The sequence below is a fragment of the Trachurus trachurus genome (assembly GCF_905171665.1).
Source record: "Trachurus trachurus genome assembly, chromosome: 8".
NCBI classification, from domain to species: Eukaryota; Metazoa; Chordata; class Actinopteri; order Carangiformes; family Carangidae; genus Trachurus; species Trachurus trachurus.
The window spans coordinates 23,440,071-23,453,582 of record NC_139905.1 but is presented as its reverse complement, the minus strand read 5'-3'; the positions used below and the strand labels follow the sequence as shown (position 1 = coordinate 23,453,582).

Sequence of the window (13,512 nt, the reverse complement as noted above, 5' to 3'; positions counted from 1 at the left end):
ACAACAGTGTTCATCACATCGCCCAGCTTGCCAGTCTTGGCACAGAGTGCTTCTTGGTGGATTATACAGTGCATTCGAACAGCCTCACCTCCGCTCTTTTACTTTGGCGCACACCATCAATGCCATTCCTTTGCACTCACGCATCATAGCCGAAGCTCCATCCATTGTTACTCCACAGAGCTTGTTCCATTTAAGCCCCATCTTTTCAACTGCATCTGACACAGCTTCAAAAATATCTTTACCCATCGTTGGGCCTTTTATGCTCATCAAGCAGCTCCTCCGTACAGCAAAAATGATTGTCAACTCCCCACAAAAAAATTAACAGCTGCGCAGTGTCTGTAGCATCTGTGCTTTCATCGCATGCAGTCAAGTAAAAATCAAAAGCACAAGCTTTGTGTCAGCTGATGTTTCAGGTTAGCCGACAAGCCCTTGATTCTCCACACCATTGTATTTCTGGACATGCTCACGTTGTTGAAATCCTGCACTTTTTCCAGGCACTTTATTTCTGTGAGTTTGATGAGGCCCTGCTCTATGAAATCACCGTCTGAGAACTGTTTGCCGTGCCGGGCAATAAGTTTAGCGACTTCATAGTTTGCTGTTGTGGCATTTTCCTGTATTCCTGTAAAAAAAAAAAAAAAAAGTTGTTGAGCTTGCAGGCTAGCTGCCATTTGCTTGACCTTCTGTGATCGTTCGGCACCGGTGTACGACGTGTAGCGCTGATGTTTGCTCTCATAGTGCTGACGGACATTGTACTCTTTCATTACAGCAACAGCTTCATTGCAAATCAAACAGACATACTTTCCGTTGATTTCTTTGAAGAAATAATACTTTTCCCACCGTGTCTGAAATCTTCTACACTCACTAGCTATTTTGCGTTTCTTCTGTTCTGCCATTTCTGGTGACTCATGGTAAAAGTTTTTCTTCGCTTAATTTTGTTTAGTGGAGAAGCACCGTTTCAGGTGCTGGCTCCATCTAGTTTTAAAACTGAGAAGTGCAACAGAGTTCAGCTCAAGCTTCATGTGCGGACCATAGTCAATTATATTTTTTGCTGCTGGCCAATAAAAACTGGACCGCAGTTAGCCCACGGGCCGTAGTTTGGACACCCCTGCATTAGATCATGAATCACTTTAATATTCATCCATCCCCTGAAGTACTATTGTTTGTGTGCTTTTATTGTGAGCATTAAATTGAATAAGAGTTTCACATCTATTTACTGTCATTTGTAATATTCATTGACTTGTTTACATTTATTACTCACAAACAAAACCTAGAATGTATTTTTCTTATGTTTGTGACAAGTATCTGTATTTTCAGAGTAGTTGTGATCACTCACAATTAGACAGTTCATCAAGACTTTGAATTGCTTCTTTTTTACTGTATTTCCTCCACTCACTGGGAATTTCTCCTCTGCCCTGGAATTTTAATTGATAATGCCCCTCCAGTTTGTCTTGAAATTGACACACAAACCATTTCCAGTATGTCAGCTTAGACTCATCAGCAGTGATCATCCATGTAGCATACTTATCACCTCCCTTTGGGTACTCTTTGTAAGGAATACTTTCATCTGAGCCTGGATATGGGTGAAAACATCTGTCACTTGCAACTGATGTTGTGCAGAAATCTATGACCAGATTCTTTGACCTTCTCCCATGCCATCCCTTTATCCCAGAGGGTCGATGAAAAAGAACATTGTGTTTTTCAGGACTGTGATCTTCCATGGTGTTGGTGCAAACAGCTGCACAGAATGGACACTTTTCCCAGCAGCACTTGCACAGCTGATCAATCAGGATTTGATCAGGTTTCAGTCTGAATTCATTCATCTTATCCAGTGAGAGGCTGCTTATCTGCTTCATGATGGGTCCAAGGCCTTTCTCTATCTCTTCTTTGAGAAAGTCAAAATTGTTTATGTCTCTGAAGTTTTCAGGACAAACAACATCAAACATCAGCTCATCTTTTAACAAAGTGTAAAATTCCTCCAGCCACATGTCTGTGTCTCCTCTCTCAGTTTTGACTTTGTCTGTTGCAGTAAATAAAGCCTGACTCACAAGATTTTTCACATCTTCAACATTTTTTTTGAGTATATCTTGTGCTTTGTCTCTGTGTGATGTGAAGATGTATTTCTCTACCTCCTCTTTGATAAACCTTTCTACATGATTCCTTGGTTGATGGATGTAGGTGATGAAACCACTGAAGTCTTCTTTCTCTGCCAGTGACTTCAACACATGTTTCTCCAGGTTCAGTCTGTTCCCATTGAATGCTGGAAAATTGCACCTCATCTCTCCAGCAAGACTAATGGCAGTCTTGTTACAGACAGCCTCAACAGTGGAAACCTTCAGTTTGCCACAGATCAGTTCTCCGAGTACGACAGCAGAAGAGCTTCCTTTACAGAAGCTGCTGAAAATATTGTAATATTGATCTCTTTTGATTTCTAAATGAGCACGTGCATCATTCTTCTTCTTGAATTTGTTGTGGGACTCTGAAAGCAAACATCCTGCTCTGTCCAACACATACAGTAAGAGATCAACTGTAAACTCCTTCTTCCAGGCATAGTATACGCTCTCTGATTCAAATTCTGTCACTGTCTCTTTGACATTTTTGGCCACTTCTTGCAAATAAGTTGAATTGTAGCCTCTTGTAGCAACAGGTTTGTTTATGATTGTATTAAGGGACTGTTTGTCAACATTGGCAATCAATGATCTGATCAGTTGTTGTTCTTCATGCGGAAGATGTCCTCTCCATAAAGATGTGAATTTATCTGTAATATACTGAAATGCTTGGTTCAGTTTCCCCTCTTGTTTTTCTTTCTGCTGATGCAGTTTGCTTCCATTTGTATGCTCCTGGCGCTTGGCCACATACTGAGAGTAATCACCGACACTGGCTATTTCTTTGTATCTGCCATCTTTCCTGGATTCATCTATGAGAGCTTGTTCAAATCCAAGCTCTTGAAGGATGTTTGTCTTTTCTTCCTCCAAGTCGATGTCTTTAATAGGGTTTATATCTGCAGCTAGTTCTCTCACCCAGCCACTCCAAACAGAGTCAAACTGCTGTTTAAGTTTCTCTTCATCTTGTGCCTTGTCTTTGAACAGCTGAGCGAGTTCTTTGCTCTTCTGTAGCAGCTTGTTCTCAAACTCTGGCTTCTGATCATCAAGGTTTTTACAAGCCTTCTTCTGCTGGATAACTTCATCCAGTTTTTTTTTTACTCCTTTCACCAGTTCTTCATGAAACTCCTCGATCTTGATTTCAAATCGGCCTCGCCACTGAACCAACATTTCTTTGTCTCTGTCACCATCAAAGTACTTTGTCATATGTTTTTTAATTTCTTCATATGTTTTGCTCATTTCTTTTGAAAGGTCACTGAGCTCAACCTTGTCAAGTTTTCCATTTTCAATTCTGTTGTACAGCTGATTTTCAGTGGTCAACATGTGTTTTCTCAGGGACCAGGTCCAGTTCCCGTACTGAACCTCAAGTTTTCTGTACACTTTAATTTCAAGGGTGTTCTTAAAACTGAAGACAAAGTGTTCGTTCAGTAGGGCTTCCCACAGGTCCTGGACTTTGCTTCTGAACTGTGACAGAGTAAACCCAGCAGACTGTGAAGCTTTAGAGAGGATGAAGTTCTTCAGATCTTGGACGCTCTCACTATAACCTGGATTTGGAGGAGCCATAGGTGGACTTCCCTCCCACAGCTGGGCAAAGTATTTCACATCTTTTTGCACATCAAATGCAATGACGTCACTGAAACACTCAGCATCACAAACCTCCTCTTTGGCAGCTAGTTGGGCCATCTGGTCCAGTTTCTCTTGCAGGCGTCTCTTTCCATCCATGTTTTTCTCTGCAGCTGAAATATCTGTAACATTCTGGTGAACAAACACACAACTTGGAGAAAGTTTAACTTTCTTCATCCTCATTAAAGCCTGAACAACAATCTGCAGAACATCTTGCATGTCAGCTGGATTCTCTCCAAAGATGTTGATCAGTGTCATGTTTCCCAGACCAACAACAAATGTTGCCAGTTCATTGTCGTGGTGAAGAGTGGTGTTACCTGCTAATTCAAGAGCACGCAGTCCTTCAGTGTCCACCACCAGAACATAGTCAAACTTCAACTCTGTCTTCATCTCCTCCGACACTTTGACCAGCTGCATGAAGGCACCCTTGGTGCATCTGCCTGCACTCACTGTAAACTGTAACCCAAACATGGCATTCAGCATGGTTGATTTTCCACTGCTTTGTACGCCCAAAACTGACAACACAAAAACTCTCTGGTCGCCCAGTTTCTTGATGACTTCATCTAAAAGACTAGTGACCCATGTTAGAGGCACATGAGCTGCATCACCATCCATCAGCTCCATGGGGTGTCCTGATATCATCAGCTCTGCAGCCAGCTCAGGGAATTTAGACCAGTCAGTCTGTCTCCTCTGTGTTTGTCCCTGCAGAGATTTATGGGCTTCATAGATCTGTCCCATTTCTCTGAAGATGTGCTCCAAGCCAAAGGTTGCTGACTGCAGATTTTTGGATATTTCGTCAAGCTCATCTTGTTTTGATTTTAACTCTTTGTCATGATCTTCCTTCTGAAACTTATTTTGCCTTTCATCACGACCATCAGATTTGCCATGTTTCTTCTTCATGGCCAAGACCTCAGACCATTTCTCATCGTATCTTTGGAGAATTGAGGTGAGATCGTCTGTGGAGAGGGCATCCATTAAGATCTGAGTCCATTTCAGGAAATACTCTTTGTCTGTTGATGGCAAAGTTGAGAGACTTTCAATGAACAACTTCACCAGTTCACTGCAGGAAGCATCGCATTGTTGTTGTCGTATTTTGATCAGTTTGTCTTCCGTTTTATTTTTCACCTCCTCAACGTTTCCTGTGAGGTGATACAGTTCTTTGTGTGTTCTGCACCACTCATGCCACAGTCGGCCATGACAAGGGAGGAATTTATCTTTGATTTTTGAAACATCCATCCCCTTAAGTAAATTAACTATCTTCATAGCAGCAGATTTCCCTGTTTGACAGACTGTGTCATCCACTCTGATTCCAGAGACCTTGGCCATGGTTTCAAGTTTGAAGGATGTATGTGGTTCAGACAAGATCTCTCTAATGATCTTTTTCAGTTCTTCAGAAACATCCGACTGGCTTCTGTCTTTTAAACCCATTTTGAATTTCCCCTTTGCTATCTCAACAACATCACAACTGTCATCATCTATGAGACAGATGAAAGGCATTGGAGACTTAAGAAAAGCTGAGATAACTTTACTATATTTGTTACCTTTTTCCAGATTTGGCACAAGAACAACATTGACTGAAGATTTTTCAGACAGTATGTCACGTTGTTTTTTCATTGACAGAGCATCACCATGAAGATTACAGAAGGCAGTGCAGTCAGTGAAGGCATCATTGGGTTTTCCAGCAGGACAGTACCAGGCAATCTCTGCCACACCATCCATCAGATGGCGAGACTGGGTGCTACCTGGACAGTTTCTGTGGAAGAAGGTGTTGTGACGGTCGTTGATCAAAGTGTTGATCAGCTGAGATTTAGACACTGACAGTGAACCCAGGCGGAGAAATGACACCATGAATGTCTCAGCTTCACAGATGGGCGAACTCTTCATGGTGATGATGGTTGAATCATCTTTGATTTTACTTATCTTCCATGTTTTTCTTATTTGTCTGAATGTCCACAGAGGACACTTAACATCCATTGTGACTGGGTCAGGGACAAGCAAAGGTAAGGCGTACTGACACTGTGAGAGCTTTGTCATCATGTTCTGCTTCAGGAAGCTGTCTGAGCAGTGAAACACTGCCATTTGAACGTCCATTGGATGAACATGAGTCTGTTCAGACTGATCATACTTAACGTTAGTGCTCATAAAAGCATCAATGTCACAAGTTTCAGACACTGAAACGGAAACAAATTTTGAATGGCTCACTTCAGCACTGTTAGGTCTTACAGTAATATATCTGGCTCTATAGTCTAATATCATCAACCTCTGCAGAAAAGTACGAGCTAGATTTTCCTCAGATGTTTTATGTTCCTGTTTCACTGGTCGACTTATTTGAAGAAAATCTGCAGGTGACAACTTCTGTTGATGTTTGTCTGGAAGGTGAAGTCTCTGAAACAGAGTGTCTGTTTCTCTTTGACACTGATTCTTCGTGTTCATCTCCTCAGAAAACATTGCTGACTGCTGTGAATAACAATAATAAAAAAAATAAATAAATACATGCATACAGTATGTTTATATACCCATATTTCCTCAATTGTAAGCTGGTATTCAATTTAGAACCGGGTCTCTTATGATGCCCGGGGATACAGCCCCAAAAACAGGCTGGGGCAAACAAAAAATTGGTTGCCTGCGACAAACAGGAAAATTATGTGTTGCACTGATGGACGGCAGGTCTCCTCTCTGTCTCCAGAGCTCAGTCAGGACTCTACTGGAGACTGACCACAACACATGCTGCTGAAATGCTCTGAGTGACTTGAATGAGAGCGATGTGCTCTGGCATGTGCAATGGAGTGGACACCCATCACTAACAGCGCAGTGAGGAGAACAGGTGCCAAGCAGCACATGGGGAAAAAATGAGCTACTCAACAATGAACTTGTTCTATATATGGTTGCTAATATGTGAATAAATCTTGTTTTTTCCCCCTCTGATATCACAATTACTGAAGCCTATGCTTTTTGTGTACTTCACTTGTCTTATTTGAAGGTCACACTTTTATTTTGAAGTAAAATGCTGACAGGAAAACAGCAAGAATTAAGAGAAAGTAAAGAACAACATACTGTATGTGAAGATGAAGACAAACGGCTCCAACCTTCAGCTGAAGTTTTACATGTTTGTTTAAACTGAGCTCATAAATAGCATTGAAAAAGAAATGTTACTGTGTGACAGTGACTACAGATGATGAAAGATCTCACCTGTTCCTCTGTTTCAGCTGCTCTCTCCTCCAGGTGATCCACTGCAGGATAAATTGACAATGAGCAGATTCAGATTGTAATCACCCTTTTCACCAGAAGATTTTGTTTATTCAGGCAAATTTTGATGCATGTATGTACATCACTGTCCAATCTGCTTCAATAAACACATAAGATATTAATGAACATTTAATTTCTGTAGAAATTAATCCAGATTTTGTGCTGAAACAATAAAAATAAACTTGGACCTGTGTCTTACATGTATCAGTCTTTTCAGTAGGTTTTATTAAAAGTTTAATTTTTCACAGGTTTCAGACTCTCTTGTAAATGATTATGACAGGAAGACAGTAGCTCCTGTAATTTCATCTGGACCGCATCTTTTCATATAAATTCCAGTGGAGAAATATAACATGTCACTCAGTAAAATAACATGGTGTATCTGCTCCCCTTTATTGTTTACTTTGTTCACAAATGTATGTTGGAACAGACAGCCCAATAACTACATCATCAAATTATCTGATGACACCATCAAGCTTGTTGAATGCCAGTGACTGTATTTCTGTGTACCTTGAGGAGATTGCGTCCTTTAAGGATTGGTGTGATAGCCACTACCTTCTACTTAATACCAATAAAACCAAATGATCTTTGATCCAAGGGAAGTTAGAGTTCATGACCCTGTGATTGTGAATGAAAAAGTAATTGAGTTAGTGACTTCCTTCAAATATTTGGACAACTGGAATGTTCACAGGGATTACCACTGCTCCAGATTAGCCCAAAGAATCCAATTCCTATGGAGACTCCAATTTCTTGGTCGTCCAAGAAGAAGAAATGTTCGTTTTCTACAAGGCGGTGCTTGAAAGTATCACCACGATATGGCATGGCTATGTGGTTGGATCTCTGACTGTTCAGAACAAGTCCAGAATACGTTAAATTTTTTAATTCTCCTTTATCACTATCTCACTATATCCCTTTCACTAGGCTGAGAAAATGTACACTTGATGTTGTTGCTCTCTTTTTAGGTTATTAAAGCAGAAGTAAGTGATCCGGTCGTTTTGGCTAATGCTGCGTTCCAGGCAGGCTTTTGAAACCGTAAGTTACGGCTTCAAGTCACGACTTACAACTTTGTAGCGTTCCAGGCAACCCGTAACTCGTGTTTTTCCGACCTGTTGCCCGTGAAAGTGCACTATAACGGCCACTCGTAACTTCCGACCCGTGAACTCGTACCAGATCGAACTGGTACGACTTCACAGGTCGGAAAAACACGAGTTACGGGTTGTCTTGAACGCACCATAACTTCTTGTCAGCCGATGGAGTTAGCAGCCCCCGCCCTCGTCATGGATCTATTGGTCCTCGTCCCTACGTCACCACATTCACACGCATCCCTTGGCTGCACACACAGCCCTTAATGCCGTTCTCTCTCCTCATTGGATAAAACTTGTAGGATACGAGAAAAGTTTTCTCCTCGGTGCAGAGCAGAGCAGAGTGAGCGACAGACCCGTGTTTCGGTCCAAACACTCTATGTATGCTGTCGGAAGATATAACTATTTAAGACTTATATTAACACAAAATATCGCTTACTTCTGCTTTAAAGCAGTACTAAAGAACTTTCAGTTTTGGTTGAGTTTGGCGGCGCCAGTGGCCCAAAGCGGTAGTGTTTTGCCTGAAGGAAGACTCCATTTCCCATGAACACTAGCGTGAAGCCCTGTAAATATCCTGCATTAAAATTAACAGAAGACATCAAAACTAAGTTTCTGTTTCCAGTGGATCATTTCAAAGTGAAAACACAAACATAATCCATTGCTAAAGTGCCGTTTTGCCTGCTCCCTCCTCGTCCTCGTCGTGACTCGCAAAAGTGAAAGTGAAAGTAAAGTGAGAGCCGGGTTCCTACCATGCTCCTCAAAGCTGCTTAGTGCCAGAGAAAGAGATACAGACCCCCTCAGACCACGACAGAGGTGTCATTCAACTTGTAAGTCGATGTATCATCACAAAAGTTATGAAAATATTTTATGAAGGTTGAAAAGTTACTTAGTGTTGGTTTAATGTAACCATTTTAATTTTCTTATCTTACAAACAATTTATATGTACTGAAAAATCCCATAACTTCAACTTGAAATGCACTGCTGTATGCAGTGGTGTGCACATATAGACAATAGGCGATGATTTAGCACCTGCCCTGCTACACAATATAATATATTAACATATAAACTTATGGCAAAAAAACTAAACAATGTTTCAGATCTTCTAGTATTATTATGGCATCACCTCCATATGATGATCGTCTGTCTGTAGCAGTGGATCTCTGAATAGTTTCAGTCTCCCAGGCCAAGGACCCTGTGCCACTCTCGTCATCATAATAATGATCCTTCGAGGGTGAAAGGATAACAAAAACAGATATTTCATTAATTAGATTATTTTTTAAGTTAAAGCAATACTTACCTTTCTGGAACTTTTGCACATTTCTTTGTCTAAGTTAAAATGCTATTAATAATCTGATGATACATTAAAATGTAAGAGAAACCCAACAGGGTTAAAAACTCATCATTTTTTCATTCTCATATAATTCTGAGAAAAGTCTGACCAATAATATTATTCGGTCCGATTAATAAGATTTGACGAGCGACCGAACCTACTTAATATGTAATCACTTTGTGCACCCCTCTCCTCCTCTCCCCCCTCCCGACCAGGAAGAACGCTTATTGACAGAGCAGTAGCAGGACATGAGCAGAGGAGACTAGAGTCACAACACACAAGAAAGAAGGTTTTTGGAAAAAAATATTTTTTTAAAAGACCAATAACTGCAGCCGCAGCTGGTCGTGGAGTTTCATGTCTGATATTGTAACGTTGATAGTGAGCAGCCCCGAGTGATACGTAAACACAGGAAGTCACATGTGTCTATAAAGCATCCAGTGCTAACGGCTAGGCTACTGTTAGCTCTGTGCTAACGGCTAGGTTACTGTTAGCTCTGTGAGTTCTCAGCGGTCCGGACCCGGTGGAACTCCGGACCGGCGCGGCTCGACTCGGCTCGGTCTGGATTTATTTTGGCCCTGAACCAGCGCATCAGGTGGCGCTGGTCCGGCCGCCAGCCCGGCTCGTTGAGAACTGTAATCTGTAACAATCACTTCCCCTGCGTCTCCAGTAGCAGTAGGCTAACAACAGTTTATTATAAAACTCATCAGTCATCATCACTGAGTCCGTTTATACGATTTAAAACTCCGGTGTTGTGTTTGTTTGTGTTGTTCCCGTTTCACTCGCGTTCCTGTTCTGTTTACCGTTGCCATGCCAACGCATGCAGCGGGGAGGGAGGGGGCTCGTGGAGATGCGGCAGGAGGGAGAGGTGGGTGGGACTTGTGAGGGAGGTGGAGCTGTTGATTTTCAAATGTTTGTTTTGTGGAATATAGTCCTTGCTCCCAATGCAAGCTGCTCTACCAGGTGAGCTATACCTGTTATACCTTTACAGCTACACCGAGCTGTCAAGCCTTTCACCTCTGAGCCAGATGCAGAGCGGGGCGGGAGCTTGTAGCACTAATGCCCTCCCCTGGGGTTGTGATACGTCAACCCCGGTCTCCCTGAAACTGCCAGTTTGCGTCTGCCATTGGTTCACAGCAATTTGAAGGCAGAAAAACTCAGAAATACAATTTTGCACTTCCTTTTCTGCTGCTATGTCCTCTAACACAAGAAAAATGCCACAGGAACATGTGAAAAGCACAAAAAACACGATTTTCATGGGAGGGGGTCTTTAACTTCATTGCTTTTAACACCAATTGATGGTCTCTCCAGCAGGGCCCTGCCCAGACCACTGGCTTAATCCCAGACAGCCTTGTCCCTGATGATGCGGGCCCTGCTGATGCTGATGGTGATCCAGTCCACTCCTTTTAAGACGACCTACAAGCAGCTGGCTACCCCCCCCCCCCCTTCTTCCCCTTGTGGGGTGAACATGCTGCTGGTCTGACTCTTCCCATTCCTGTTCGTGTCACATAGACTCCATCACTCCAAAGCCATCAGTGGCAGAAGCAGAGACTACTGGCTAACCTAGTCTCGGTGTCTAGCACTGGTCCCAGTGAAAGCAGAATTTCTATGGGGCTGCTTAATGTCAAGCTTGTGTCTTTTGGTGTGGGGGGTGGTCTGGCGATATTATATAATGATGATGATGATGATGATGTGAAGATGAATTTCCCTATGGGACAATAAAGGCATTCTATCCATCTAACTAAGTAGCCTACAAGGTTTCCCCTCTCCCTGCCACTCCCCACACATCATTTGAATCTACTGCACTGAAAATCCATGGATCCACTCCTACTATTTTAGCTGCTATTTACCGTCCACCTAAACATAACCCCGGTTTTATAAATTAATTCTCGATCTTTGTTGCCACTCTGTGCTCTCTGTCACCCAACATTATACTGCTAGGGGACCTCCATATTCACATGGACAACATAGACTCCAACTGTTCTCTAACAAAAGTCTTCACATCCTGCCTGGACAGCTTCGGTCCCTGTGTGAGTTCTAGATGAAACCCTTAGAAGTCGGAAAGGTTCTAGATGGAACCTGAGTCCTGGGTAAAACCCATAGATACATGTAGATGCCGCATTCGGGCTTATCAGGCATGTCAACATCTTGGGCCGGGGTTTCTGACCATAGACATAACATCTGATAAGCAGTCAGACCCGGTCAGACCCTTGTAGAACAAATTTCAGTGTATTTATGCATGTGGGTGTGTGTCTGAGTATGTAAGTGTATGTTTAATATAAAATAAATTAAAATGAAATAAAATTATTAAATTTTTTGTTGTTGTTGTTGTACCATTGTTCTTGAATACATCCTCTGGTGCTCCTGAACACATCATCAGTGATGTAACCTGGTGTCCTCGGGTGTTTCGGGTCTTTCAACAATCATACACCCTCTTCCAGGCGACCCCACCACGGTTAATCAGACCATGGTGTGTGTTCAAGTGGCATTTGCTTGACTCCATGGACCTTCTCTCCGGATCCAAAGGTTTCTCCGCTGCTTCGGTAATGTTCTTGACTGCTCTGGTCCTTGCTCCGCCTGTAATGCCCAGTGCACTGAGGGCTCTGTGGAGTGACTGACCCACAAAACCTCTACAACCTACCTCAATGAGCATGCACTTCACCTTCCAGCCCTGCTCTCGACGGCTGATGACCAGATGCTCGTACTTGATCCTTTTTCTTTCATGGGCCTCCCCCAAACGGTCCTCCCATGGCACCGTCAGCTTAATGATAATGATGCTCTTAGTTGCCTTGGAGACCAGAAGTATATCTGGCCTCAAGGTGGTGCTGATGATGTGTTGCAGGAATCTCAGCTGTTTCTTCAGGTCCACTAAGAGCTGCCAATCCCGGGCTGTTGACGGGATCCCTGCTGCCACTGTTTTGTGTCCTGGCCTTGGCTGCGCTCCTACCTTGACAAAAGCTATTGTGCTGGTGGTGTTTCGCACTCGGCTGCAGCTGCTGATACCCTTGCTGATGGCTTCTGCGATCGGTTTCAGCACCTGATTATGGCACCAGGTGTAACGGCCCTCGCCGAGAGCTTTTGGGCAGCAGCTCAGGATGTGCTCCAATGTGCCTCTTGCTAAGCACAGCGTGCAGTTCGGGGTCTCCACTTTCCCCCAACTGAAGGCAGGACATCATACACTGCCCGAATCAGAAAGGTGATGCGGTGTGGCTCCGCCTGCCAGAGGTCTTTCCAGGTGACTTTCCGGTCCATTGCCTGCTCCCACCTTGTCCAGGCCCCTTGTTGCCTCAGACCAACCGCTCTGCTTGTTCTTTCTTCCTCCACTGCAGCCCTCACCTCCTCCTGAATCTGCCTCCACCTCTCCTTCCCCTTGCACTCCCCGCACCGAGATGTTGGGACCAGCCCCAAGCCTGCTCAGCTGACTTCACAATCATGTTCATCGCCAGGGCAAACAAGGTTACCGAGATATAGCCTATGTCTGACATTTATAATAAACCAAACGGCTTGAAAATTGGTTGAATATTCAGTGAGTTATGGCAATTTTAATGGTTGATAGACCTCTGCCTCTGTTGACTAATGCAGTAAGTAGACATGGCTTCCCCCGGCCCAAGATGGCGGCCGCGTTGATGTATCGTTCCAATGGACAGCAACGTCAGAGGCGGCATCTATGTGTACAAGGGCGTCAGTTGTGTTCATAGAGACGTGACAGGTGTGGCACGACAAGCTGGTGATCAGCTGTGGTCATTGAATTGTTAGACTACACTACAGTAGGTCATTTCAATTTGCGCATCTGTGTTTTTTCCTTTTTATATGCGCATCGAGAGTGATTGAGTGAGCAAGTGCGAAAGAGAAACAGCGGGTGCACCAGATGTTTCCAACCGGCAAAAACTGAAACGAGACGGTTAAAGAGAGGAAAAACACAGAATATACAATATACTGTATGTCCAAAAGACTTTGTCCCATCGTCACAACGTGAACGAGGGAGGGAGGATCGGATGGTGGCCCAGGTTTAGGGAAACTGTCACTGTCAGCTGCACATCTGTCAACAGCTCCAAACAGACACGTTACAAACTTTATTTTGAAGGGAGAGCTAGATGTTGATTTTGTTAACAGTGACTTTGCACCCAAACATATCGGG

The 13,512-nt window shown here is 43.3% G+C and overlaps 1 protein-coding gene across 1 annotated transcript; it reads right to left on the bottom strand.

Annotated features, from left to right (window-relative positions):
- Window positions 1-1,325: 1,325 nt before the first annotated feature.
- LOC310990376 (interferon-induced very large GTPase 1-like) lies at window positions 1,326-6,175 on the bottom strand (the record flags this gene model as incomplete). The annotated part of the gene is made up of 1 exon (XM_083977722.1): window positions 1,326-6,175. Exon 1 carries the CDS (start codon window positions 6,168-6,170, stop codon window positions 1,326-1,328), a length of 4,845 nt encoding a protein of 1,614 aa, XP_083833848.1. The 5' UTR covers window positions 6,171-6,175.
- Window positions 6,176-13,512: the final 7,337 nt, after the last annotated feature.